A 27,938-nucleotide genomic window follows, 5' to 3' on the forward strand; every position below is an offset into this window, starting at 1 on the left:
GCACCTGGCGCCCCAGGCTCCAGGCCCCGACGCCTCCTGCAGCTCCGGGAGCAACACCGGGATCGGGAACCTCGGGGAAGAGCGGCGCGGGAGCCGGCACCCACCGCTGGAGGGGCGGCGACGGCGGCCGGAGCGACCTCGGGAGGCAAGCGGAGCCGCCATGGCCGAGTTCCCGTCGAAAGTGAGCACGCGGACCAGCAGTCCTGCGCAGGGCGCGGGAGTCTCGGTGTCGGCGCTGCGCCCGGACCTGGGCTTCGTGCGCTCCAGCCTTGGGGCGCTCATGCTGCTGCAGCTGGTGAGAGCGCGCGCGGGCCCACTGGGCTGGCCGGGGGCTCCCGGTTCGGCCGGAATGGGTGAGGGACTCCGGCGCTGCGTTCATTCTTCGCGAACCTTGCGCTCCCCACCCGGGCTCACACGCTCACCGAAGCGCTGCGCGTACCCCTAGGACGCTTCCCGCACGGACGCCCTCAAGATGGCCCTGCAACCCTCTCACCACGAGACTCCCCTGTGGCCGTCCCTGCGAGTGTCCCTACAGAGTAGGGCCGTCCCTACTCTGTGCACCGTGTACAGAGTGCCCACTGCCCGTGCCCCATCGTGCCCCCTCCAAGGTGGTTACCAGCGGCCACAGAGAGGCCCCCACTGGAGCCACAGTCACTGCGCACAACCCCCCAACCCTTCCCACCCTTCCCTTCCCTCCTTTCTCTTTTTCACCCCACTTTCTGCCCGAACAGTGCCCCCAGCCCTCCACGGAACCTAGTCTGAGGTAAAGTCCACTCTAACCACCTTCTGCTCCCAGCGGCTCCGCGTGGCCGCACCCCAGAACATTCCTCATCTAATCTAGAGGGCACATCCGACTCCCCAACACGCACACTCAGGTACTAAACTGTGGGCGCCCGCGCAGGAGCCGGGCTCTTCTAGCTTTCTCTGGGTGACCCGCCAGGTTTCAGCCGGTTTGGCCAGCCCCACGGGGCCTAGATATCGCACCCTGCGCTGGAGGGAGGGGTTTGTGGGTAGCCAGGGGCAAGACTCCTACTCTCTCCCAGAGCCCTGTACAGACCCCAACTGAGGCGGACCCATGGGAACATCCTCCACTCCCAGCCACAGGACCGGATGTTAGCTGCTGCTTCTGCCACCCTTTCGTGAGGGTCTGGAAGCTGGGTGGGTGCCCTGGGTGGGTGAGGGCCTGATACATTTTCAGAGGACTCGGTGGATTTGGAGTTGCGCCGGGACCTATTTTCCTTTGCAATCCAGCGAGTGGAGATTTCCCACTGTCTCCTACTGCTGGGTGCTAGCAGGGCTGCCAGGCCCGAGCTGGAGGGCAGAGTGGTCGCTTTGGTGCCAGACCCTGGGCTGAGGTCCAGTCTCCCTCCGCTGACCTCTCCAGGTGCGGGCCCACCTCCACCTGGGTCAGTGCTATCTCATTTCAGGATTTCTCAGGGCTCTGTGGGCCCCCTCCGCAGCCTCTTAATCATCCTGGCGGGTTTGTTTAAAATTTAGATTATTGGACTCCACCCCCGGAAAAAATGTGCAATTGGAATTTGAATCTCAGGAAGTATAGCCAGAAATCTACATTTTTAACTCTTCTCCCAGAGTTTTTTGTTTGTTTCTCTTTTGTTGGGTGGGGGAGAAGATTCTATCTTCTGAGGAAAGAGGTCTAGTTCCTGGAATCATTTAATTCTGCAGATGGGGAGAGCCACTGACCCCGCCACTGCTGGAGTGCTCGCCTCTGAGATGGTTGTGAGGGGCACAGCCATGAGCAGCTGCTGGGCCAGGTGGGTGTGAGAAGTGGTGCAAAAGGGCAGAGGAGGAGGAGAGCAATTCCACGACCAGGAAGGCTTCTTGGAGGAGGTGGTTTTTGAGCAGAGACTTCACTGAAATCTGAGGCAGAGGCAGGGAAAGGATGTTCCAAGGGCAGGGAACAGTGTGAGCCAAGATGTAGTGATGAGAAAGTTGAATTAATTTGCAGGGAGTAGCCAACAGGTTGATGGTGCTGGAGTTGAAGCACTTGTTTCTGATGTGGACAGAAGCCAAGGGCCTTGTGTCATCTCTGCAAGCTACAGGGTCTAGGGTCTGTTGGTGACCTTAAGAGGTTTTGGAACAGAAGAGGAATCTTGCTGGGTGCAGGATGATGACCAGCAAGATCCCTGTGAGGGATCCCTCAGCATACCTGGTAAAGGAGATCCTGAGGCTGGCCCCTGACGGACAGGAGGATTGCTTGTGGCCAGAAGTTCAAGACCAGCCTGGACAACATATTGAGACCCTGTCTTTACAAAAAAAGGAAAAAAAAAAAATAGCCAGGCATGGTGGCGTGCACCTGTGGTCTCAGCTACTTGGGAGGCTGAGGTAGGAGGACCCCTTGTGCCTGAGAGTTTGAGGCTACAGTGACTTTGATCGCACCACTGCACTCCAGCCTGGGTGGATGAGACTTTGTCTCAAAAAAAAAAAAGAAAAGAAAGAAAGAGACTAACAATAGGGGGAGTGGAAGGCATTGGAGTAAGAGAAGGATGTTGCTGTGGGCTGCAAGGGTCTTGGTAGCTTCTAGAGAAGGCTTGTGTTCCTGATTGGGGGGCGGGGGCGCATCCCTTGTGGGCTGAGCAATCCAGCCCTGAGCATCTGGGTCCCATTACATAAATGTAGACATTGAGGTCTAGGTAGAAGGACTCACCAGGAGTCCTATAATAGAGCTTGGCACTTGGGTCTCTTGACTCTCAGGGACTGGGTGTGAGGGAAGTGGGCTCCTTTTGCCCCCTACCTGCAGTGCCTTTGGGAGGATGAGGGTCTCCCATCAGAGTTCTGAAAATGACCTGCACATTTTAGTGCCTTAGAAATCTGCTTGTTGGGGCCAGGTGTGGTGGCTCACGCCTGTAATCCCAGCACTTTGGGAGGCCGAGGTGGGCGGATCACAACGCAGGAGATCGAAACCATCCTGGCTAACGTGGTGAAACCCCATCTCTACTAAAAATACAAAAAATTAGCCAGGTGTGGTGGCAGGCACCTGTAGTCCCAGCTACTGGGGAGGCTGAGGCAGGAGAATGGCATGAAGCCGGGAGGCGGAGCTTGCAGTGAGCTGAGATCACGCCACTGCACTCCAGCCTGGGCGACAGAGTGAGACTCCGTCTCAAAAAAAAAAAAAAAAAAAAAAAAGAGAAATCTGCTTGTTGGAGAAGCTGCATCCTGAGCTGTTTCTCTGGCAACAGATAGTTCTACTGGGTCTGAAATGGGGTATGTGGGCGTTCATCCAACAGTCACCGCCATCTGCTGGGAAGCCATCGTAGCTCCCATCTATCAGGCCAGCACTAGGCTCAGGCCCTTTGCCAAGGGCTTTAGATCCTCTTAGTCGGCCCCATTTTACAGGTAAGGAAACTGAGGCTCAGAGGTCATTTCTTTGCCCAAGATCTCACAGCCCTCCTCCACAGGAGTGATTTTTCTGACTTTTCTGGCCCATGGTCTTAATGACCACATGGGGCTTTGCTGCTACCTTCCCAGGGTTTGTCATGGAGGGAGTGGTGGGGACCCCAGGCCCAGTGCCCACTTTCCAGGAGCTCTTGGTCAGTGAGAGAGGTGCCCAGAGGATGTGCTTCTCTCGGAGGGATCGAAGAAGGCTGCATGGAGCAGGAAATAAATGAGAAGATGGAAGCTAATTCCCCATCAGACCCCTCTGTTTCCCAGGATTTGATGAATGTTCCTGGTGTGCTGGGAGGAAGGAGAGGTGGGTAGAAAAGCCCCCAGCTCCTGGAGAAGGAGATATACTTTTCATTCAGTATCAGAATGTGTCCTGAAGAACCAACCTCAGTATTCTTTACAGATGTCTGGTGGTGTTCATTGATTTATCACTATCCTTATTCCTTGTAAATTCAGAAAGAACACCAAATGGAATATGATATTAAATCACATAAGACAGAAGAGTTAAAGCAATGTGTCTTTAAAAGCTGGCAGTGTCGGCCGGGCGCGGTGGCTCAAGCCTGTAATCCCAGCACTTTGGGAGGCCGAGGCGGGCGGATCACAAGGTCAGGAGATCGAGACCATCCTGGCTAACACGGTGAAACCCCGTCTCTACTAAAAAGTACAAAAAACTAGCCGGGCGAGGTGGCGGGCGCCTGTAGTCCCAGCTACTCGGGAGGCTGAGGCAGGAGAATGGCGTGAACCCGGGAGGCGGAGATTGCAGTGAGCTGAGATCCGGCCACTGCACTCCAGCTTGGGTGACAGAGCGAGACTCCGTCTCAAAAAAAAAAAAAAAAAAAAAAAAAAAAAGCTGGCAGTGTGGAGGGGAGAATTGACTTGCAGCAAGTTTGAGGCTGTTGATTCTTTGTTGAACTTCCTAGCAGCCTAGGCAAAAAGGGAAACGAAGAATCTATGCAGATAGCCTCTAAAAAAGGAGGCAGGTCTTTGTTTTTTTTATTTTATTTTTTCTGACCAATGGATTCATGTCACAAGGCATGCAAGTTTGATTTACAGACAACTCTTTTGGTTAAAAAAAAAAAGGCCTCAGTGCTATACATTTTTGTGTGACTCAGGTGGAAGAATGCAGAAGGCGTGGTTATTTGCTTAAGGGGAGCTCCCAAAGCCTTTTTACAATGAGTATAAAGTATTGCTATTAGGTGCCCATCTCTTATTTTTTCAAGCCTCCCCAAGCTGTGGGGAGAAGGATGATCTTATCTGGATTTATTAATAAGTAAATAGGCTCAGAGAGGGTGAGGAACTTGTCCAAGGTCACACAGGATAGAGTGACAGCTTGGCTTTGCACTTTGATCTGGAAATCCAAAACCTGACTCTAGCTAATCCTCATCTTGTTTATTTTGGGGGTGTGAAGTTCTAGAGTGCTTTGGAGTGGGAAAAGGGGGACTTCAGGAAGGGAGACTCATCAGGGGCCAAGGCCATCAGAGAGGGCTTCCTGCCATAGGAAGGGAGAAGGAGGATCAGGACAGACCAGAGCTTGTACAGAGACCTGTCAGTCAGTAGGCGCCCTTGAGGCCCAGGACGTGGAAGCTGTGTGAATGCCCTGTGGCAGTAAGGCCATTTGGTTTGGTACCTTCTGTCCTTCCATTTTGCCCCACCTCCTGGGATTGGGGGTGGCCACACAATTCCCACTTAGGTGAATAACAGATCAAAACCTCACCTATGGGCAGGTGGCAGGGTGGCACATGCCTGTAGTTCCAGTTACTTGGGAGGCTGAGACAGGAAGATTGCTTGAGCCTCAGAGTTTGAGGCTGCAGTAAGCCTTGATCACGTCACTACACTCTAGCCTGGGTGACAGAGCAAGACCCCTACTTTTTTTTTTTCCTCAAGACAAGGTCTTGCTCTGTCACCCAGGCTGGAGTGTAGTAGTGTGATCACAGCTCACTGCAACCTCAACCTCCCAGGCTCAGGCGATCCTCCCACCTCAGGCCTCCTGAGTATCTGGGACTACAGGTACATGCCACAATGCCTGGCTAAGTTTTTATATTTTTTGTAAAGATGGGATTTCATCATGGTGCCCAGACTGGTCTCTAACTCCTGGGCTCCAGCAATCCATCTGCCTTGGCCTCCCAAAGTGCTCACAGGTGTGAGCCACTGCACCCAGCCCTCTACTCTTAACAATAACAACAACAACAACAACAACAACAAAAAACAGAAGAGAAGGCTGAGGAAGGAGAATCGCTTGAATCCAGGAGGCAGAGTCCTTGCAGTGAGCTGAGATCACATCACTGCTCTCCAGGCTGGGTGACAGAGCAAGACCTTGTCTCAAACAAAAAAATAAAAATAAAGAAAAAGAAATTAGGTAAATAAAGGTATGAAAAAAATGGACACAGCTTGCCGTGCGCTCATACAGAATATCCCTAGGTATATTGCCGTGGGGGAAAAGCATGGCTTGGCGCATGCACAGAGAGCACCCATCTGTGGTTAAGTGAGGATATGGGTTTTATGTAGAAATATGCACCCACTCACCCTGGAATGAGACACATGGCATGTGGGTGAGGGCAGCTGTGGGGTGTGGTCAGTCAGGGATGAGCGAGATTGCATTTTCATGATTACCCTTTCTACCATTGGAGTGCTTTGTATTATGTCTCTGTAATTTTTTTCAAAGAATAAAACAATTCCATCTCCCTAGATCTCCCTAGATCTCCCTAGATCTCCCTGATCTTCCATCTCCCTAGATCTCCCTAGATCTCCATGATCTATGGGGTGGCATGGAGAGTGTTGATGGGAACACAGGCCTGGACGCTGAGAGCCTTGGGTTCAACTGGCTCTGTTCCTTTCTGGCTGCGTGATCGTGGGGGAATTCCCGAATTTCCCTGAGCCTCACTTCCTTGTCTGTCAGATGGTGGTGGCAGGATCTAGATCATGCCTGCAAAGAGCTAGCCTAGCCCTGTATGTGGGAATGAAGGACAGTTTGGATTCACAGGGTTATAGGATCCGCGGGTTCTTATGCAAGCATAAGAGGTCCCTTTGCAGCATCTCCAACATGAACTTGCATGCTTCCAGAGGCAGAGAGTTCAGTTCTTCTTAAGGCTCCCTGCTCCATCCTTGGGTACTTGGGAGTGTTGGAAAGTTCTTCCTTATGGTGATACCGGCTCTGTCTCCAGCCCCAGGAGGCAGACCAGCTCCTCTGCAGATGGAGGGCAGGGCAGGGACTGAAAGTCAGCTCTGGTCTCCAGGAAGGGGCTGCCTAGATGAGATTGTTGGAGTCTGAGAGAGGTGTGAGCAGGGCTTGGTCACACTGGGATTGCAATGTCTGAGACTCGCAGGGCCTCCCTTAGCACTGAGATTTGTGGGTGGTTCAGTCTTTTTAGTACAGCATGCCAGGCTCTGCATGCCCAGTATCTTCATCCAACCCAGCTCTGCTGCACAGAGCAATAAATGCCTTGTATTGTTAATTCCCCCGACACTCCCCACTTACTGCCACGGGGGAAATATTGAGTGTTTGGGAATTAATTTGTAATTACATTTTGAATATATGAATACATTCTCCTCACAAAATAAAAACCTGTACAGATTACCCTAAAGCTGTAGTTGGATTACCCACCTCTGTCCCTAAGGGGACAACTATTTGGGGTGTTTCTAGTCTTTTTTCCTGTACATTTTTGAAAACATTGATGGTTTTATTCTGTATCCTTTGTTCAGCAAGTTGCTTTTCTCATACTCAGTGCATCTGAGAGCTCTTCATGTGCTCTGTCGTCCAGGCTGGAGTGCAGTGGTGTAATCTCCGCTCACTGCAACCTCTGCCTCCCGGGTTCAAGCGATTCTCCTGTCTCAGCCTCCCGAGTAGCTGAGACTACAGGTGCCTGCCACCTCACCCAACTAATTTTTGTATTTTTAGTAGAGACGGGGGTTTTATCATGTTGGCCAGGCTGGTCTCGAACTCCTGACCTCAGGTGATCCGCCTGTCTCAGCCTCTCAAAGTGCTGGGATTACAGGCATGAGCCACAGCGCCCCGCCACTCTTCATGTTCTGAGACTTGTCTTCCTTCCTTGTAAACTGTTCTGGAGTAACCCACAGTGTCCCAGTAGCCTCTGCTCATTTAGCTGTTTCTCTACTGATGGAATTGTTTTATTCTTTGAAAAAAATTACAGAGAAGCCGGGCGCGGTGGCTCAAGCCTGTAATCCCAGCACTTTGGGAGGCCGAGGCGGGTGGATCAGGAGGTCAGGAGATCGAGACCCTCCTGGCTAACACGGTGAAACCCCGTCTCTACTAAAAATACAAAAAAAACTAGCCGGGCGCGGTGGGGGCGCCTGTAGTCCCAGCTACTCGGAGGCTGAGGCGGGAGAATGGCGGGAACCTGGGAGGCGGAGCTTGCAGTGAGCCGAGATCGCGCCACTGCACTCCAGCCTGGGCGACACAGCAAGACTCTGTCTCAAAAAAAAAAAAAAAAAAATTACAGAGACATAATACAAAGCACTCCAATGGTAGAAAGGGTAATCATGAAAATGCAATCACGCTCATCCCTGACTGACCACGCCCCACAGCTGCCCTCACCCCAGGCAACCACATGCCATGTGTCTCATTCCAGGGTGAGTGGATGCATATTTCTACATAAAACCCATATCCTCACTTAACCACAGATGGGTGCTCTCTGTGCATGCACCAAGCCATGCTTTTCCCCCACGGAAATACACCTAGGGATATTCTGTATGAGCGCACGGCAAGCTGTGTCCATTTTTTTCATACCTTTATTTACCTAATTTTCTTTTTCTTTTTCTTTATTTTTTTTGTTTGAGACAAGGTCTTGCTCTGTCACCCAGCCTGAAGTGCAGTGATGTGATCTCGGCTCACTGCAAGCGCTCTGCCTCCTGGGTTCAAGCGATTCTTCTGTCTCAGCCTCTTAAGGAGCTGGGATTACAGGCACATGCCACCGTAGCCTGGCTAATTTTTATATCTTTAGTGGAGATGGGGTTTCGCCATGTTGGCCAGGCTGGTCTCAAACTCCTGATCTCATGTGATCCGCCCGCCTTGGCCTCCCAAAGTGCTGGGATTATAGGCATGAGCCACCGCACCCAGCCCCTAATTTTTTTAATAGGTAATGTATTTACAATGCTCGAGAATAAAATAAAGTGGGAAAGAGTACAGTGAAAAATCTCTGTTCCTTTTTGGTTAAAGTTGATTCCTTCATGCCCACTCTCAGTTTCCTATATCCCATTTTAAGACTTTCTTTAAGGAGATCTATGCAAATGTGGCTCTAGATTCCTGTCTCTCCTCAGTTTCTATACTCTCCCCAAGATATATAGTCTAGCCACATCCTTCTGCACTTTTTCTTTTACACTTAAAAAATGAATCTTGGGGGTCCTTTTGTCTCAGTGTGTGGAGTGCAATTGCTTCTTTCTTTGTGGCTTCTGTAGTGTTCCATGATGCAGCTGTGGTGTGACTGTGTGGTCAGTCCCTTTGTTGACCGACACTTTGGGTTTTCCATTCCTTTGCTGTTGCGCACCCTGCTGCAAGAAATGCCACCAAGTGCATCTGTATGATACGTTTCCAGAAGTGGGACTACTGGGTGGGGGGGTATGTGCATTTGGGATTGTGATGTAGATTGCCAGCCTTCTGGAGAGGTCACACCCTTCCTGCCCGCAACAGCATGCCTCCTGGAAGGTTCCTGTTCCCACAGCCTCCCAACATGGTGATTTAACACACTTCTGGATGTGCCCCAATCTAATAGACCAAAATGATAGGTCAATGTAGTATCATTTTCATTTCTCTTTCTTTTTTTTTTTTTGAGACAGAGTTTTGTTCTTGTTGCCCAGGCTGGAGTGCAATGGCGCGATCTTGGCTCACTGAAACCTCTGCCTTCCAGGTTCAAGCAATTCTCCTGCCTCAGCCTCCCAAGCAGCTGGGATAACAGGCATGCACCACCATGCCCGGCTAATTTTTGTATTTTTAGTAGAGATGGGGTTTTACCATGTTGGCCAAGCTGGTCTTGAACTCCTGACCTCAGGTGATCTGCTGCCTCAGCCCTCCAAAGTGCTGGGATTACAGGCATGAGCCACGATGTCCAGCTAATTTTTATATTTTTAGTAGAGACAGGGTTTCACCATGTTGGCCGGGCTGGCCTCGAACTCCTGACCTCAGGTGATCTGCCTGCCTCAGCCTCCCAAAGGGCTGGATTGGTCCCTCCTGTTTGTCCAATGGGGAGAGGCCAGGGTGGTACCCCAGGGTCTCACAGGGAGTTGTGGGCAGGGAGACAGGTCAAAGGTGAGGCAGAGCCCAAAGCCTGAGCTGCTAGGGAACAGACCCAGGCCTGTTCTGGGATGTTCCAGCTTTTATTTGGGGCTGGGGTCAGATACCAGATGAGCTTTTTCACATCTGCCACTCTGTGTGAGGGTGGCAGGATGGGAACACTGTCCCCCTAACTTTTTTTTTTTTTTCTTTTTTCTTTTTTTTTTTTTTTTGAGACGGAGTCTCGCTCTGTCGCCCAGGCTGGAGTGCAGTGGCCGGATCTCAGCTCACTGCAAGCTCCGCCTCCCGGGTTTACGCCATTCTCCTGCCTCAGCCTCCCAAGTAGCTGGGACTACAGGCGCCCGCCAACTCGCCCGGCTAGGTTTTTGTATTTTTTAGTAGAGACAGGGTTTCGCCGTGTTAGCTAGGTTGGTCTCGATCTCCTGACCTCGCGATCCACCCGTCTCGGCCTCCCAAAGTGCTGGGATTACAGGCTTGAGCCACCGCGCCCGGCCTCTTTTTTTTTTTTGAGACGGAGTCTCGCTCTGTCCCCCAGGCTGGAGTGCAGTGGTGCTATCTCAGCTCACTGCAAGCTCCGCCTCCCGAGTTCATGCCATTCTCAGCCTCCCGAGTAGCTAGGACTACAGGTGCCCGCCACCACGCCCTGCTAATTTTTTGTATTTTTTAGTAGAGATGGGGTTTCACCATGTTAGCCAGGATGGTCTCGATCTCCTGATCTCATGATCCGCCCACCTCAGCCACACAAAGTGCTGGGATTATAGGCGTGAGCCACTGTGTCCAGCGCCCACCCCCCAACTTTTTTTTGAGACAGGGTCTCACTCTGTCACCCAGGCTGGAGTGCAGTAGTGTGATCATGGCTCACTGCAGCCTCGACCTCCTGGGCTCACATGATCCTCCTGCCTCAGCCTCCCAAGTAGCTGGGACCACAGGCATGTGCCACAATGCCTGGCTAATTGGCTAATTTTTTTGTTTTGTTTTGTTTTGTTTTGTTTTGTTTTGTTTTAGAGATGGGGATCTTGCTTATGTTGCTCAGGCTGGTCTCAAATTCCTGGGCTCAAGCGTTCCTCCTACCTCAGCCTCCTAAAGTGCTGGGTTTGCAGGTATGAGCTCCCCTTCCCCTGTCACCCAGGATGTGGGGACACTCCCCTGGAGACTACTTTATTTGAAGAGAGCATTACTGCTCTTGAGGCCAGAGCTGAGAGGGGGCAGTGGCACAGCTCGAACCCAGGGCAACTGGGATAACAAGAAGTTTATAGTCTCAGCACCCCAAGGCCACCTCATCCTTCCATCGGCCCCTCCAGAGAAAGAACCAGCTGCTGTTGGGAGCATATAGAGCTTCACCAGCCCTGTGTACCCTGGTCTTGGCCTGCTGGAGGAATGGGGGGTGCTAAAGTGAGGGTCTTCCTCTCTTCCTGGACTTCCTGCGACGCTGGTTCTACACCCACTGCTGGCACTGATGTTCTGGGTGACATGAACATCAGGGGCCTGGCAAGGTAGTTGCGGGGTCGAGGATTGGAGGGAATGAATGCAGGGCTCCACCTGGGACTTTACAAGGAGGGTAAGGCCTTCCTGGGAACGCTCTGTGTAGCTGGAGGGGCCTGGGTGCTGGGGAGGCTCGGGTAGGCTTTGTGGAGTAGGCCTAGGAGACCCTGGGAAGGAGGGAGGAAGCAGAGAAGGGGACCTGCAGGCAGGGAGCTCTGAGTTTCTGAGATCCCACCTGCGAGTGCTGCCACCTGCTCTGGGAGCCAGAGAGGGCCTTGGAGTGTCACTCAAGAGGCCCCCACCTGCCTTCACACACCTGAGGCCTGCCTGTGGAGGGAGGACCTGCTTGGTCTGACCAGAGAGCAGAATGGGAATGGGGTAGGAATAAGTAGGGGGCAGTTTGAGTTCAAGTTGGGAAGACGTTTTTTCTTTTCTTTCTTTTTTTTGAGACGGAGTTTTGTTCTTGTTGCCCAGGCTGGAGTGCAATGGTGCGATCTTGGCTCACTGCAACCTCTGCCATCCAGGTTCAAGCAATTCTCCTGCCTCAGCCTCCCAAGTAGCTGGGATTACAGGTGCCTGCCATCATGCCCATCTAATTTTTTTGTATTTTTAGGTGAGATGGGGTTTCACCATGTTAGCCAGGCTGGTCTGGAACTCCTGACCTCAGGTGATCCACCTGCCTCGACCTCCCAAATGCTAGAATTACAGGTGTGAGCCACCATGCCCAGCTGGGAAGACTTTTCTAAAGCCCTAAGGGGAGACCTCACAGCAAGGATGCAGTGGTAGTGGCTCCTTGGCTGCAAGTACACGTGGGGGCTGCAGGACCTTGCTGGGGTTCTAGGGGTGGCTCAGCCACCGGGGTACGTGTGCTGCAACCTCTTCTGCCTTTGGCATTGAAGTGCTCTCTGCTCTGAGACCCAGGACTCAGAAATAACAGATGATACGATGCATGCCTTGGAGGAGGACCAGGTCTGAGCCCTCACCTCCAGCATCGTCCTCCTGCCATAGCCCCAGGAAGCAGGGCCCATGCGGGAGGTGGGGGTGGGGTGGTTGTGGCCTGGGGTGGGGACCCTGGCTGCCAGGCTCCCCACTGTGTTCCCAGGGCCTAAAACAGCGCCTGGCACAGTTTGTTTAATGACTGAATGACTCTGTTTGGTGACTTACATCCCCATTTTTCCTATGACAAAAGAGAGCTTAGGGCTGTTCAGTACTGCCCAGGTCTAGTGGATCTGGGGCTGGGTTCCGAGTCTGCTGTCGCCTTCCTGGAGAGCAGGGATGACTCTAGGATCCTCGAATGCTGGAGTGCGTGGCACGGGAATTCCAAGGTGCCCTCCCCTTCGCACAGGCAGGGGGTGGTGTGTGGCTGTGTTGTGGCCAGCTCAGGCGCCCGGAGCCTCTGTCCCCTGCCCCTTTGTCTCGTGTGATACAATGGGTGGCTTTTTGTCCCCATAAAGTCCCTTTCACTGTAGAGAGAAGGGCCAGAGCGGGGGTGGGGGCCGAGCCTGGCCAGGCTGAGTTCTGAGTGTCCTTGGCTTGCCCAGATGTGTCCTCAGTGAGGGGGACCCCAGAAAGAGTTTACTTTGCCACCCTGTGTGCGTTTCCTGGATGGAGCAGTGGGGAGAGAGAGGCTGGAGCTGGAGAAGGACTCAGGGGCCTGGAAAGCACTCGGGGGCCATGGATGGACTTGGGGGTGGGGGAAGGACTCGGGGGCTGTGGAAGGACTCGGGGGCTGTGGAAGGACTCAGGGGCTGGGGATGGACTCGGGGGTTGGAGATGGACTCGGGGGCTGGGGATGGACTCGGGGGCCAGGGAAGGACTTAGGGGCCAGGCAAGGACTCGGGGGCCAGTAAAGGACTCGGGGGCTAGAAAAGGGGGTTGTGGATAGACTCAGCGACTGCGGATGGACTCGGGGGCCATGGAAGGATTCGCTGCCTTGGCCCGTTTGGCCATCACATTGTTTCTAAAACCTTTGGTTCAGTCACCTATGTTTAAAAAACTGATTTTTGCCAGGTGCGGTGGCTCACGCCTATAATCCCAGCACTTTGGGAGGCCAAGGCAGGTGGATCACCTGAGGTCAGGAGTTTGAGACCAGCCTGGCCAATATGGTGAAACCCTGTCTCTACCAAAAATACAAAAATTAGCTGGGCATGGTGGTGGCGCACACCTGTAATCCCCGCTACTTAGGAGGTTGAGGCAGGAGAATGAGTTGAACCCAGGAGGCAGAGGTTCCAGTGAGCCAAGATTGCGTCACTGCACTCCAGCCTGGGCAACAAAGTGAGACTCCATCAAATAAATAAATAAATAAATAAATAGCTGATTTGCACATAAAATCCAGACTTCTAGTGTCTCTTGAAAAATTAGAAACTTTGGTCACCCCAGGCCTGCATTCCCAGCAGCCACTCCAGGGACTCCCCAGCCCACTGTAGTCATTCCTGTGACCTGCCAGCCCTGGCAGCTGCTGAGCTTAAGCCTTGGAGTGTCCTCCAGGCCCCGGCTGCCTTCCTGCCTCATGGCTCCCCTCTCTGGGATTTCCCTCCCCCAGCCCCGGACTGTCTCACAGCCTTCACTACTGCTCATGACTGCTATGGCTTTTAACATTTTCTTTCACATAGGTTCATATGTATGACACACCTGTGAGGTGACCAGGTGTCTCCCTAGGGCCCCCATACCCTAATTCCCTCACTTGTCAGATGAGGAAGCAGACCAGAAAGGTTAGGTGACTCCCCCAAGGCCACACAGTGAGCCCACAAAGGTCTGACGCTACCCCGGAAGTGAGGAGAGTGAAAAGAGTTGGGGTGACTGTCTTTGCATGACAGTTAGCTCAGTGCCAATAGGGTTGGTCGAACCCCTCCCTTTGGGGCCCCTGGAGGAGGCCCATGTTCAGGACTGTTAACCTCAGGCCGTGGGGAATCTCAGAGATCAGTGAGCCAAACCTCCCTGCTTCCACTGTGCCAAGGGGTGAAGGGGTCTGCCCAAGGCCCCTCAGCCTCTGAGGAGCTGAGAGAGTGCAGCTCCAAGGGAGATCTGAGGGCGGGCTGGATTTCTGAGGCCTCCTGTGGGAGCACCACTGCCTTATCTGTCAGGTGGGTGGGTCTGGCACGGGCGTGGGTCCTTATCTGTGCCTGGGCTGTGCCTCGTACTTGAATGTGGATACCGTCATTCTCTCAGTGAGGCCTCACACTCCTGAGGAGCCGCACACACCATGGCGAATGCAGGAAAGTAGGCCCAGGGTGCTGACTTGAAAAGCCATGTTCTTAACCCCTCAGGGTGATCATGACACCTGGCCATGTTGAATATTAAGCCTATGCTGGTTGCCGGCCTAAGTACCCTCTTCAAAACTACCACAGGGCCCAGGCAGGAGGATTGGTTAAGCCTAGGAGTTCTAGGCTAGCCTGGGCAACACAGGGAGACCCCACCTCTACAAAAATTAAAGATAGCTAGGTGTGGTGATGCATGTCTGTAGTCCCAGCTACTCGGGAGGATGAGGTGGGAGGATCGCTTGAGCCCAGGAGGTCGAGGCTGCAGTGAGCTGCAGTAGTGCCACTGCACTCCAGCCTGGGTGACGAAGTGAGACCCTGTCTCAAAAACCAAACCAAACCAAACCACCCTAGGCGGTAGACACATTTGAAGATGAAGGAAGATGAAGACTAAGGCACAGAGAGGCTAAGCTACTTGCCTGAGGTCACACAGCTGGTAAAGTTGGCAGGGTCAGAGCGTGAACTCAAGGGGTCGATACACCACCCCTCCAACAGAACCGATGCCAGTGTCACTCAGGTGAACAAGATTATGACACCCATTCACAGATTCAGAGAGCAGCTGAGAAAAACCTATTCGTTTTCTGGGGCTGCCGTAACAAAGTTCCACAAACAGGGAGGCAGAAATGTATTGTCTCAGTTACTGAGATCAAGGTGTTGGCAGGGTTGCTTTCTTCTGGGGTTTCTGAGGGAGAGTCTGTGCCATGTCCCCCTCCTGGCTTCTGGTGGTGACCAGCAAGCCTTTGTGTGCCTTGGCTTACAAATGCATCACTCTCATCTCTGCCTCTGTCTTCACATGGCAGTCTACCCCTGTGGCCTCTGTGTTCACATTTCTCTTATAAGGACACTGGTCATTGGATTAGAGATGCCCCCAATCCAGTATAACCCCCCCTAATTTGAGCATGTCTGCAAACACTGTTTTCTTTTTTTTCTTTCTTTTTTTTTTTTTTTGAGACGGAGTTTTGCTCTTGTCGCCCAGGCTGGAGTGCAGTGGCATGATCTCGGCTCACTGCAACCTCTGTCTCCTGGGTTCGAGCAATTCTCCTGTCTCAGCCTCTCACATAGCTGGGATTACAGGTGCGTGCCACCATGCCTGGCTAATTTTTTGTATTTTTGGTAGAGGCGGGGTTTCACCATGTTGGCCAGGCTGGTCTTGAACTCCTGACCTCAGGTGATCCGCCTGCGTCAGCCTCCCAAAGTGCTGAGATTACAGGCGTGAGCCACTGCGCCAGGCCTTGTTTTGTTTTGTTTTGTTTTTGAGACAGAGTCCTGCTCCGTCCCCCAGGCTGGAGTACAGTGGTGTGATCTCAGTTCACTGCAACCTCCGCCTCCTGGGTTCAAGTGATTCTCCTGCCTCAGCCTCCTGAGTAGCTGGGACTACAGACACCCGCCACCATGCCCAGATAATTTTTGTATTTTTACTAGAGATGGGTTACTCCATATTGGCCAAGCTGGTCTCGAACTCCTGTCCTTAACTGATCCACGCGCCTCAGGCTCCCAAAGTGCAGGAATTACAGGTTTGAGCCACCAGGCCTGGCCAGACCCTGTTTTCAGATAAGGCCACATTCCCAGGTACTAGGGGTTAGAACTTGAACATATTTTGGGGAACACATTGCAAACCACAACAAGAGATGAGAAAAAACTTCCCTTAGAGTCATTGAAGGGCACACGCCCTGCAGGAACCTGGCCTGTCTGGCTGTCAGTGTTGGCAGCTTCTGGGAAAACTGTAATAACAGGGTTTCGCTGGAGTGAGGAGTGCCTCTTGGTCAGGCATTTGTGATGAATCTTCTCTCTGATCCTGCAGGTGGTTTTAACAAAAACATCTCTTCGTTACCCAGTTGTTTGGAAATTCTTTGAAGATGCAAAGGTCCTTTTTGACACTGTAGTCTTCATATATAAAAAAAAGTTCCTAATCCGAATTCTTCAGGTTTTCAGAAAAGCAAAAAAAAAAAGGCCCTGTGCCCTTGAGATTTCCAGACAGTTCCCTTTGTTTATCTGCAGGACCTGTCTGGGGAGGCATGGCAGGGACCTCAGAGAGCTAGGAAGGAGGGGAGGATGTGGTTTTCCTGTGTGTGTAGGGGAGAGACACTTAGATGTTGGTGTAGACACCTCCAGAGAAACTCGGGGACAGATGAACACGTAAGCAAGAGAAAGAGACCTACAGGGCCCAGAGGTGAAGGCATAGAGTTCTGTTCCCAGATACTCACATGGCACCCTCCCTGCCCCTCCGTCACCTCCCTGGGTTTTTGCCTATCATCACCTTCCCGGTGAGATCTTTCTTGGCCCCTTATCCAGAATTGCAACCATGACCCCGTTGCCACCCCCATTCCCCTTCTCCATAGACATTTGTTAAATGTATGAACCCAGAGAGATGCCCACAGTGAGGCCTGTGTTGGGTGCCCTGTCCTGAGCAGGGTCTCTCTGGGGGGACTGGGCTGGGAGCTCAGGGACCAGGAGAAACCAGTCTGTGTGGTTCAAATACAGGAAAGAACCTTCCTTGTTCTAGGGCAGAAACCGAGGCGGCTCCCCAGGCACAGAGCCAGGCAGCACAGCCAGAAGAACGCCAGAAATTCCCACTGCTTATCCTCCAGCTTCATCTGGACGCTGCGTTCGCTGATCTGGAAACCAGGGGTGGGGCTAGAGCACAGGGCAGGGCAGGGCAGGGACGGAGGGAGCCTGGGTGCCCAGCCCAGCCTAGCTCTTGGAGCCAGCCGAAGTGTCCTCATTTTTCACGCTTCACTAAATAACTCATAGTAGCGCAGGTTCCAAGGAAGCACAGATCTGGGTTCCTGCCCTTCCCTATCCTTTTAAAATTTTTATTTATTTTTTGAGATAGGGTCTCTGTCACCCAGGCTGGAGTACAGTGGTGCGATCATAGCTCACTGCAGCCTTGACTTCCCGGGCTCCATTGATCCTCCCACCTCAGCCTCCCAAGTATCTAGGACCACAGGCACATGCCACTATGCCCAGCTAAATGTTATATTTTTGGTAGAGATGGGGTTTTCCCATGTTGCCCAGGCTGGTCTCGAACTCCTGAGCTCAAGTAATCCACCCACCTCAGCCTCCCAAAGTGCTGGGATTACAGATGTGAGCCACTGCACCCAGCCTCCTGCCCTATCATTTACCCACAGTCACCACAGGCACATCGCCTCCTGAGATTCCCTTTGGAAGATGGGGATAACAAACAGAACATTTGAGGAGGGTCTGGTGATGGAGAAATCAATGAGACGTGTCTGGCACAGAGTGGGAGGGCATTGAGGGGCTATTGTGGCCTAGGCTGTGAGTCATGGGACAGGTGATTGATAGGCGTATGATAGTGGAAACCTGAATTGGTCTTTTCTTGATTTTTGGTCCATTGCATTTTCTGACTTTCCTTTAGTTACTTGGAAGCAGGCAACACAGTGGCAGCAGAGTCCCATAAAGAACTGGCTTTCAATGAAAAAATAATTGTTTATCCAGGACACGCCCAGTTCTCACCTGGAGAAGGGACAGAGGCGTGCTGCCTGAAGTGTTTGTTCTCCTTCAGAACACTGGCCTCCTCCCCGGCTCTGGGGGTTCGTGGCCTCTCCAGGTGTGGCTGTTGTGAGACATCTTGCCCTGGGTCCACACTGGTAAGGGCTCTGCCCCCAGCTTGGTGTGTGACAGCAGTGTGCGGCTCCGCCCTGGCTTCCTCACCTCCCTACCCTTACCTGGCCTGCTTGTGGCGGTGAAAGGAGAGTGCTGACGGGCAGCAGAGGCTGGCAGGGTGCTGTGTGTGTGGGAGAGGAGGGCAGGGTGCTGTGTGTAGGGAAGAGGCAGGCAGGGTGCTGTGTGTAGGGGAGAGGCGGGCAGGGTGCTGTGTGTGGGGGGGATGGGTCCCTGGAGCTTCACCCCAGTGTGGGGAGGAGCAGTTGCTGAGCCTTGGAGAGAGGGACACTTTCCCTGGGCCTCCTACTTTGGGCTGAGCCCCTTACTTGGGTTGGGGGGCGGGGCAAGGCCAGGGGCAATTCACAGATGGACACCTGCTTCTTATTATTTTGTTAATTTAATTTTAATTTTACTTAATTTTAATTTTATTTATTTTAGTTTATTTTGAGAGTCTTGCTGTTGCTCAGGCTGGAGTACAGTGGCACAGTCATGGCTCACTGTAGCCTCAACCTCCCAGGTTCAAGCGGTCCTCCCCCCTCAGCCTCCCGAGTAGCTGAGACCACAGGCACACCACCACCACACCTGGCTAATTTTTAAATTATTTGGTAGAGATGGGCTCCCTGTATATTGCCCAGGATGGGGTTTTGAACACCTGGGCTCAAGCAATCCTCCTACCTTGGCCTCCCCAAATGCTGGGATTACAGGCATGAGCCACCACACCCAGCCCCCCCGCTTCCTCTTTTTTTTTTTTTTTTTTTGAGACGGAGTCTTGCTCTGTCGCCCAGGCTGGAGTGCAGTGGCCGGATCTCAGCTCACTGCAAGCTCCGCCTCCCGGGTTCACGCCATTCTCCTGCCTCAGCCTCCTTTTGAGACGGAGTCTTGCTTGACGCCCAGGCTGGAGTGCTGGAGCGCAGTGGCACGATCTCTCGGCTGACTGCAAGCTCCGCCTCCCGGGTTCACGCCATTGTCCTGGTTCAGCCACCCGAGTAGCTGGGACTACAGGCGCCTGCCACCTCGCCCGGCTAATTTTTTGTGTTTTTAGTAGAGATGGGGTTTCACCGTGTTAGCCAGGATGGTCTTGATCTCCTGACCTCGTGATCCGCCTGTCTCGGCCTCCCAAAGTGCTGGGATTACAGGCGTGAGACACCGCGCCTGGCCATCCGGCTTCCTCTTTTAATACACAGCACCTGTGCAGAGTTCTGATCTCTGTCACGGATGAATAGGATTGTTAGCTCCTAAGCACATTGTGTATTTCGCGTATATTATGTGTCAGGCACTGTTGGGCACTGAAGATATAGCAATGAACAAAACCCAGAATCTTCCTCGGAGAGCAGGGAAGGTACTCGGTCAGTGTCACACAGCCACACGGCTTTTGAATTCCAAGCTCCAGACCCCACCTGCCACTTCCCCATTGGGCCACACCCTTCCTGAGCCAGACCCTTGGGGGATGGGGAGGAGGTGGAGGAAGGAGGATTGTGAGGGCTGAGGGCTCCCTGGGCCAGCTCAGCTACAGGCGCGCCCCAGTCTTGTCCCTGGCTTCTGCAGGGATCCATGCAGGAGCTTCCCTTCTGGTCCTCAGCGAGGGTGCTTTTGGGTGGGGTGCCTGGCAGGCACCCCAGCTCTAGCTGTGCTCTGGGCCTGGGGCCCTCAGGTCCTCTAGGGGCTGGCGGCACCCCTCAGCTCCTGGAAGCAGCCAGGACTTTCTGTCTCCAAAGCCTAGCAGCCAGAGGAGGGCCCTGCTCCGGAACCGCTTCTCTGATCCCACTGACTTGTCCTTGGGCTGGTGGCAAGGTCACTCCGCAGCCTTGGTGCCATGTACCTGGGTGCTGACCAGGGGAAAAAGAGGACACTTCTGTGTGTCTTCATTGGCAATGGAGCCTTTCTCCAAAGCTAGACCCTTGTGTCCTCTCTGTGGCCAGGGATTCCAGAGAGTGCCCTCATGGAAAAGTGGGGGTGGGTAGGAGGGACTGGGGAGGCCCAGGATGGCCACATCCGAGGTGCCTCTGGGGGGCCTCCAGGAGCTCCCTGGGCCCTGCCCCTGCTGGCCCTTTGCTGGCCCGCACCAGAGACAGTCTGCATGGTGAGTCGACAAACCTGCCTACAGAGAATTCTCTGTGGCTGTGAGGACTGGGGCCTGTGCAGTCTACCTTGGACTTGTGGAATAATAATAAAAAAAACACTTCTGTTGCAGTCATTTATGTACATGAACTTGTGGGTCCTCACAGTAGCTCTACGAGGTAGGAATGATCATTATACTCATTTGATAAGCAAGGGTGATTATACACTTGCCCAAGGCCACACAACTGGTAAGGAGAGCCGGGATTGAAGCCAGGCAGCTGGGCTCCAGAGTCCATGCTGTTAGCCACTACCCATGCTCTGCTGGGATGGTCGGGCCCATCCTGCCACGTGGGAACGGCATGACAGGTAGGCCCCTTGGCTTCCTGGAGGCCCAGTTTCACCTGTGAGATGGCAATACCAGTATAGAAGGGCATCTGGGAGAGCCAGAGACGTGGGGTGTCAGGCAGAGGCCCTTGTGATGTTCTCTGCTGGGCCCAGCTGGGAGGGAGGACACAGGGCTGTTGTCTTCCTGCCTCTGGGACTGTGGTGACTTGAACTTTCTTTCAGCAGCTTTTACTGAGCCCCTGGCAGGGCCTAGGTCCTGTGCTGGGTGTGGGGACGCAGCTGTGAGACAGCCACGGCCGTTCCCTCGTGGAGCTCGCAGTCTGGGGCAGGGAACAATTGTGGCCCTGGATGGTGGGTGCCTGGGGGGCCCTGTGAGCACTGACAAGGGCTCTGGGATGCAGGCTGGAGGTGTAGGGGTGTCCTGGAGCACCTGACATCTCAGCTGAGACCTGGAAGAGGAGTGTGAGTACAGGTCAGGGCCCCAGTACAGTGGTGTACCGCATGAGCCAAATCAACATTCCTTTTTTGAATTTTTTCTGTTTTTGAGACAATTTCACTCTGTCTCTGAGGTTGGCTTGTGGTGGCATGATCATGGCTCACTGCAGCTTCTAACTCCTGGGCCCATGTGATCCTCCACTTCAGCCTCCTGAGTAGTTGGGACCACAGGTGCACACCGCCATACCTGGCTGACTATTATTTATTTATTTGAAATGGATTTTCGCTTTTGTCACCCAGGCTGGAGTGCAGTGGCGTGATCTCAGCTCACTGCAACCTCTGCCTCCCAGGTTCAAGCAATTCTCCTGCCTCAGCCTCCCAAGCAGCTGGGATAACAGGCACGCACCACCACGCCCGGCTAATTTTTGTATTTTTAGTAGAGACAGGCTTTCACCATGTTGGCCAGGCTGGTCTCGAACTCCTGACCTCAGGTGATCCGCCCACCTCAGCCTCCCAAAATGCTGGGATTACAGGTATGAGCCACTGCACCCGGCCTTAATTTTTCTGTAGAGATGGGGACTTGTTCTGTTGCCCAGGCTGGTCTTGAACTCCTGGCCTCCAGCGATTATCACACCGTGGGTTCCCAAAGTGCTGACATTACAGGCATGAGCCACTGTGCCTGGCCAATATTTCTTAGCTAGATGAGAAATGAAACCGCATCTCTGGCCGACCCTGCCCTGTCTGACCCTCCTAGGTGCTGGGGCTGCTGGTGTGGGCGCTGATTGCGGACACCCCGTACCACCTGTACCCGGCCTATGGCTGGGTGATGTTCGTCGCTGTCTTCCTCTGGCTGGTGACAATCATCCTCTTCATTCTCTACCTGTTTCAGCTGCACATGAAGTTGTACATGGTGCCCTGGCCACTGGTGGTGAGTCTGGGTGGGGGTACTGGAAGTGGCTATGACAGGACGTGACTTTCCCTAAAAGAAGTGGCAGGGTATAGGGGGTCTCCTGACATCCTCACTGATCTAAGCTGGTCTGCAGAGCCAGGGGTGGAGGTAAGGATTGATGGTTCAGGGGTCCAGTTTTTCTATTTTTCCTTCAAAACAGTGTCTCACTATGTACAGACTGGAGTGCAGTGGCTTGATAATGACTCACTGCAGTCTTGAAGCCCTGAGCTCAGGTGATCCTCCCATCTCAGCCTCCCCAGTAGCTAGGACTATAGGCACGTGCCACCATGCCCTGCTAATTTTTTTTTTTTTTTTGTAGAGGAGGGTGTCTCACTTTAGGCTGGTCTTGAACTCCTGGGCCCAAGCAGGTCTCCCACTTTGGCCTCCCAAAGTTCTGGGAGTACAGGAGTGAGCCACCATGCCCAGCCTAGGTGTACGGTTTTTTGGGGAACCATGAGCCAGGAAGGACACAGGCTTGACTTTGTCCCAGGAGGAGAGTAGAAGTGAGGGGCTGTTGAGTAGATTTATAAGAGGCCATTTGGAATCTTAAAAATATTTTTCCCGGCTGGGTGTGGTGGCTCACACCTGTAATCCCAGTACTTTGGGAGGCTGAGGCGGGTGGATCACCTGAGGTTAGGAGTTTGAGACCAGCCTGACCAATATGGTGAAACCCCATCTCTACAAAAAATACAAAAATTAGCCAGCTGTGGTGGTGCACCCCTCTAGTCCCAGCTACTCAGGTGGCTGAGACAGGAGAATTGCTTGAACCCAGGAGGCAGAGGTTGCAGTGAGCTGAGATCGCGCCATTGTACTCCAGCCTGGGTGACAGAGCAAGACTCCACCTCCAAAAAAAAAAAATTTTCCTTCTCCGGGTGGTCAGAATTTGTGCCTGTGTTGTGTGGGTTTGTGAGATTCTAGCGGGCCCAGGCAGGCAGCCCTGTGGCTGGAGGCTGGGGGCAAGCTGTCAGATGTTGCCTAGGCCAGGGCCTCAAGTGTGCAGGACAAGCTCGGGCACCCGGCTGCTTGCAGGTGAGGCTCTGAGGCCTGGGAGAGGCTGGTCTCCCCAGGTTTGCCCCAGGACAGTCTTCCCAGGACACAAGGCTGAGAGCGGTCATGGGAAGTACCCTGGCCAGACACACAGAAAGCTGCTGGTTTTTTTTTTTTCCTCTGACCCGGAAAACCCCTGCAGCTGGGGTCTGAGGCTTTCAGTGAGAAGAGAGGCGAGAAAGGCACATGATTGTAAGACAAGCAAGGCTGGGACTAGGCAGCATTGTTTGGAATTCAATGACTTTTTAAACCGAGGAAACGTGAGTCATCCTCAAGACAGAATGGGTTTGTTAGATCTTGACGTCCCTGGCAGAAACAGGCAGCGTTTGCAGGGGTCGCTGGGCTTGCAGGGAAGATTTTGCAGCAAGGAGGCGGCACCCTGATTTCCGGGCTCAGGGTCCACCCCTCCCTCATGTCCCAGGAGCCTCTAACAGAGAAATCTTGGAGATAAAAGCCTGTGTGTCTCTTAGGTGCGGATCTGGGGCTCCAGCCGTGGCTGTTAATGGAAGGAGGCTCCTTTCTGCCACGATGGCAGGGCATTGCTTCTTGTGCTTCTGGACCCTCAACGAATGGGGCAGAGAGGGCTTAATTGCATCTAGAGAAGGCTGGATTAGCATGGCCAATTTGGGATTTTCTGGCATGGGGGCTGCAGACCCCTACAGGATCCAGGCAAGATATGTGAGTGAATTGGGTCAGGAGGGACCCTGGAGAAGCCAGCATCCATCTGCCCAGCGTAAGCTGCCTCTACTCACTTCATCTGTTGCTAGTGGGAGTGCAACCCCCTTGGCGCAGAATCTTTTGATATCTTAAGATTTCTTTTTTTTTTTTTTTTAGACAGAGTCTCACTCACTCTGTCGCTCAGGCTGGAGTGCAGTGGCGTAATCTTAGCTCACTGCAACCTCTGCCTCCTGGGTTCAAGTGATTCTCCCGCCTCAGCCTCCTGTGTTGCTGGGATTACAGGCATTCACCATCACTCTTGGCTAATTTTTGTGTTTTTATTGGAGACGAGGTTTCACCATGTTGGCCAGGCTGGTCTCTAACTCCTGACCTCAAGTGATCTGCCTGCCTTCGGCCTCCCAAAGTGCTGGGATTACGGGCATGAGGCACTGCACCTGGCCAAGATTTTTTTAATACGAAATTTTTACATGAAGTTTTCAGGTTTTCATGAAATCTAATTTTATAATGTTGGTAATTTTTAAAAGGTATATTGGACAAACTGAATGAATGTTTGAGAGCCATGCGTTTGAAGACTGTAAATGGGCTCCTGGGGCCAAGCGTTTGAGATGAGGGATTGGGGCCTGGTTGTCAGCAGAGGGAGGGCCCCTTCCTGCCAGTCTGGTTCTGTATCCAGCTGGGAATATCTGGTCCTCCTGGTCCTCCTGGTTCTGACCCTGGCATTTGCTTAGAGCCTCGAGCTTAGGATGTGGCCAAAAGGTAGACAAAGATTCTTCCCCCTGGAGGCAGAGAGGGATGTGAGGCCCAGCCCCAGGACTGGCCACAGAGCCAAACCTTGCAGTGGTACCAGGGATGGCCTGGGCTTGGCCCTGGGCCACACTTGGAGGAGTGGCCTGTGTTTCTTTAGCTGGTACAAAGAGATGGGTAATGGACTGGCCTCTTTCTGTGAGGAATGGGTTTGGCACGGCCCCTACCCCATCACTGAGGCCTTCCTGTCATTCCCCTTCCCCAGCCTCAGGTGTATTCATGCTCCCTGCTTAGCAGGCTTCCTGGGGACCAGGGCTTGATAGGCTGACCCCTGGAAACCACGGCCTCTTGAGGCCCTGTTGGTGGGAAAGACCCAGGTGTTTGCGTCCCCTTCCAGTGGCTACTCAAGGGGTGTGCCAGTGGGAACAAAGAGGCCCCAACTGTTGGTCTCCTGTGTGTCTTTTTTTTGAGACAGGATCTCACTCTGTCACCCAGGCTGGAGTGCAGTGGTGTGATCATGGCTCACTGCAGCCTCCAACTCGTGGCACCAGGTGACCCTCCCATCTCAGCCTCCCAAGGAGCTGAGATCACATGCGTGCGCCACCATGCCTGGCTACCTTTTTTATTTTTTGTGGAGATGGGGCCTACCTATGTTCCCCAGGCTGGTCTCTAACTCCTGGGCTCAAGCGATCCTTCCACTTCAGCCTCCCAAAGTGCTGGAATGACAGGTGTGATTCCACCATGCCCAGCCTCTCTTTGTGTCTTAAGCCTTTTCTCTCCCCACTCCCTACCCCCATGTCCTGCAGTTAATGATCTTTAACATCAGCGCCACCGTTCTCTACATCACCGCCTTCATCGCCTGCTCTGCAGCAGTTGACCTGACATCCCTGAGGGGCACCCGGCCGTATAACCAGCGTGCGGCTGCCTCGGTGAGTCTGCTTCCCAGGCTCCCTCGGTGGTCTGCAGGGTCTCGGCCCCAGGACTCACGCTGCTTGCTTGGTCTGAGGCCAGGCACCTGTCAGCTCCTGAGAAATTGTCACCTGAGTGCTCAGTGGGTCTCAGAGGGGAGCTGGGCTGCCTCCAGGCTTCCATAATTAACAGTGGGGAGTGATGTGTGGTGGGCAATGGAAGTTTTGGGTTAACTATTTTTTTTTTTTTTTTTGAGATGGAGTCTCGCTCTGTTGCCCAGGCTGGAGTGCAGTGACGCGATCTTGGCTCATTGCAACCTCTGCCTCTTGGGTTTAAGTGATTCTCCTGACTCAGCCTCCCAAGTAGCTGGGACTACAGGTGTATGCTGCCACACCAGCTATTTTTTTTTTTTTTGAGATGGAGTCTCACGCCCGGCTAATTTTTGTATTTGTAGTAGAGATGGGGTTTCACCACGTTGGCCAGGCTGGTCTTTCGAACTCCTGACCTCAGGTGATCCAAATGCCTCGGCCTCTTAAAGTGCTGGGATTATAGGTGTGAGCTACCACACCCTGCCTGGGTTAACTATGGAACCTTGTTGTAAATCAACTGTGCCACACTGACTTAGGGTCACGTGCCCCCTTGGCGAATGTGAAAAACTGGATGCTCTCCCACTGACAAGTGCACGTGCAAAAACCTTTTGGTTTAAACCATTCTGGGACATTCATAGGCTCTCCCGTGAAACCCAGACTCCAGGCCCACATCAGGTGGCCAGTGAAGTGGCTGCAGTCCCCTCCACGCCTGTCACCCTTCACACCACCAGGCCCTGCACACCACTTCCTCCCAAGATCCTGCGGCACCCACAGTGAGGGAGAGGAAGGGACTACCAGTCCCTTTTGACAGACAGGAGGCTCCCGCTCAGAGAGGTTGGACTCCGGGCCTGGAGCCACGGCCAAGCCCAGGGGAGGGCAGGGCCTCGATGGGCACTCATTTGGTTCCTTACTCTTCCTGATGAGGGCAGTTTTGAAATCAGCAAATTCAGTGATGGGGACAGAGACAGGGAGCTTCTGAATGTGGCTGCGGGTGTTAGTATAGAGGTGTGAACTGGTTCTAGAAAAATTCCTAGGGTGGCCTTTGAATGTTGTCTTTTTAGAACTAAATCCTTGTGAGATGTCCCCTCTGTCACTCTTATCTTGTCCTTCATTGTCCTTGTCACAATCTGATAGGCCCCGCCTGTGGTTCTTAGCTGTTTCCCGTGCTTAGAAGGTAATGTTGGCATCCCAGGACCCTGGTGCTCATCAGCTCCATGATAAACAGCTGTGAAATGCATCTGGCTGAGTGTGAGATGGTGCAGCTGCCAAAACCCCTCCTGCCTGGCCTGAGATCTGGTTGGAGCTTGTGTCACTGTTACCCTCTTGGTCCTTACACCCTTCTTGCCTCTCTTTCAGTTCTTTGCATGTTTGGTGATGATCGCCTATGGAGTGAGTGCCTTCTTCAGCTACCAGGCCTGGCGAGGAGTAGGCAGCAATGCAGCCACCAGTCAAATGGCTGGTGGCTATGCCTAAACCACTTGTGCCACGGCCCTCTCTGGGGCTGAAGCCGCTGCTGGGTCACAGAGCAGGGTCACCCTGCAAGCCCGAAGCTGGGGAGCCCTGCACCAAGTCAACCCAAGAGCGACTGCACTTGCTCCTCTCTGCCCATCAGACACAAGCTCTCATAGCGCTAAGGAAGCAGGCCCAGGCTGGCAGGCATCTGGGCTTACAGGAGGCCAACCACTAAGACCTCCTCTCCATCCCCCTTATTCAGTGGAAGGTGACGGGGGATCTGAGGCTGTGTCTCTGTCTTGTCTTTAGAGGACTTCAGCGTCCAAGACTGGGGCCTACCCTTCTCACCAGCACTAAATGCACTAACAAGGACTCCTGACCTGCAGCCCCAGACCCACCGTAGTATAAGCCTAACAAGCAACATGTAGCATCTTAGTCTTCGTTCCAGGAGAGCTGAGCAAGCTTATGAAACCACTCTCCTTCCTTTAAACACTGTTCCAACCGACCTCTCCCTGGAGCCAACCTGTAAAAAGTGGGTTATGATTGTTGACAGCATGGTCTTCCCTCCCTGCATTTTAGACATACCAGTTACTGGAAACAAATCAGTTTTAAGTGACTTCTCAATGCTGAAAAGCCTGTCCAGGTTTCCTTCACTTTCCCAAGCCTCTCTCTGTAATACTGCCTTTGGGCGAAGCTAACATTAGTGCTGACTGTCTCCCTGACCCTGCTGACTAGGCACACGGGACGCGAAGGAGGGAGGGAAGTGAGGCCTTGCCTGGCAAGTTGTCATGTGGTTGGTGGTGACTGTTTTATTTTTTTTTTTAATAAAAAGATAAGAGAAGTTATTTGGACAAGATGTTGGGGAATCACTTTTGCAGGTGCTTGTAACCTCCAGGAGACCTCAGCTTGACTGTAGAAGATGCCTGCTGCAGGGCAGTTCACGTTCCGGAGTCGTTCAGCACCACCTGCCAACTCTTTGACCAAGGAAAGCTGCTTTTACTTCCTGCTTGCTGGGTCTAGAACAGTCCTGGTTTATGCTGTTTGTGCTGGCATAAGTAGAATAGCACGGCCTTTTATTCTCACAAGTGATTCAATTTGACAATAACTTAGTCACCCTTGCTTTGAGCAGGTTAGGTGAGCTTACTAAATGAAAGATTTCAATAATATCACCTACCTTGAAGGTCTGTGAAGCTTGGAGGTCATATAATCAAGGTGGCTGGCCA

The 27,938-nt window shown here is 53.0% G+C and overlaps 1 protein-coding gene across 1 annotated transcript; it reads left to right on the forward strand.

Moving 5' to 3' along the window:
• On the forward strand, positions 1–27,566 carry PLLP (plasmolipin). Its single transcript, XM_010365475.2, has 4 exons — positions 1–295; positions 21,602–21,775; positions 25,072–25,194; positions 26,620–27,566. Exons 1-4 carry the CDS (start codon positions 161–163, stop codon positions 26,734–26,736), a joined length of 549 nt encoding a protein of 182 aa, XP_010363777.1. The 5' UTR covers positions 1–160; the 3' UTR covers positions 26,737–27,566.
• Positions 27,567–27,938: the final 372 nt, after the last annotated feature.

This window comes from Rhinopithecus roxellana, chromosome 20 (genome assembly GCF_007565055.1).
Source record: "Rhinopithecus roxellana isolate Shanxi Qingling chromosome 20, ASM756505v1, whole genome shotgun sequence".
NCBI lineage: Eukaryota > Metazoa > Chordata > Mammalia > Primates > Cercopithecidae > Rhinopithecus > Rhinopithecus roxellana.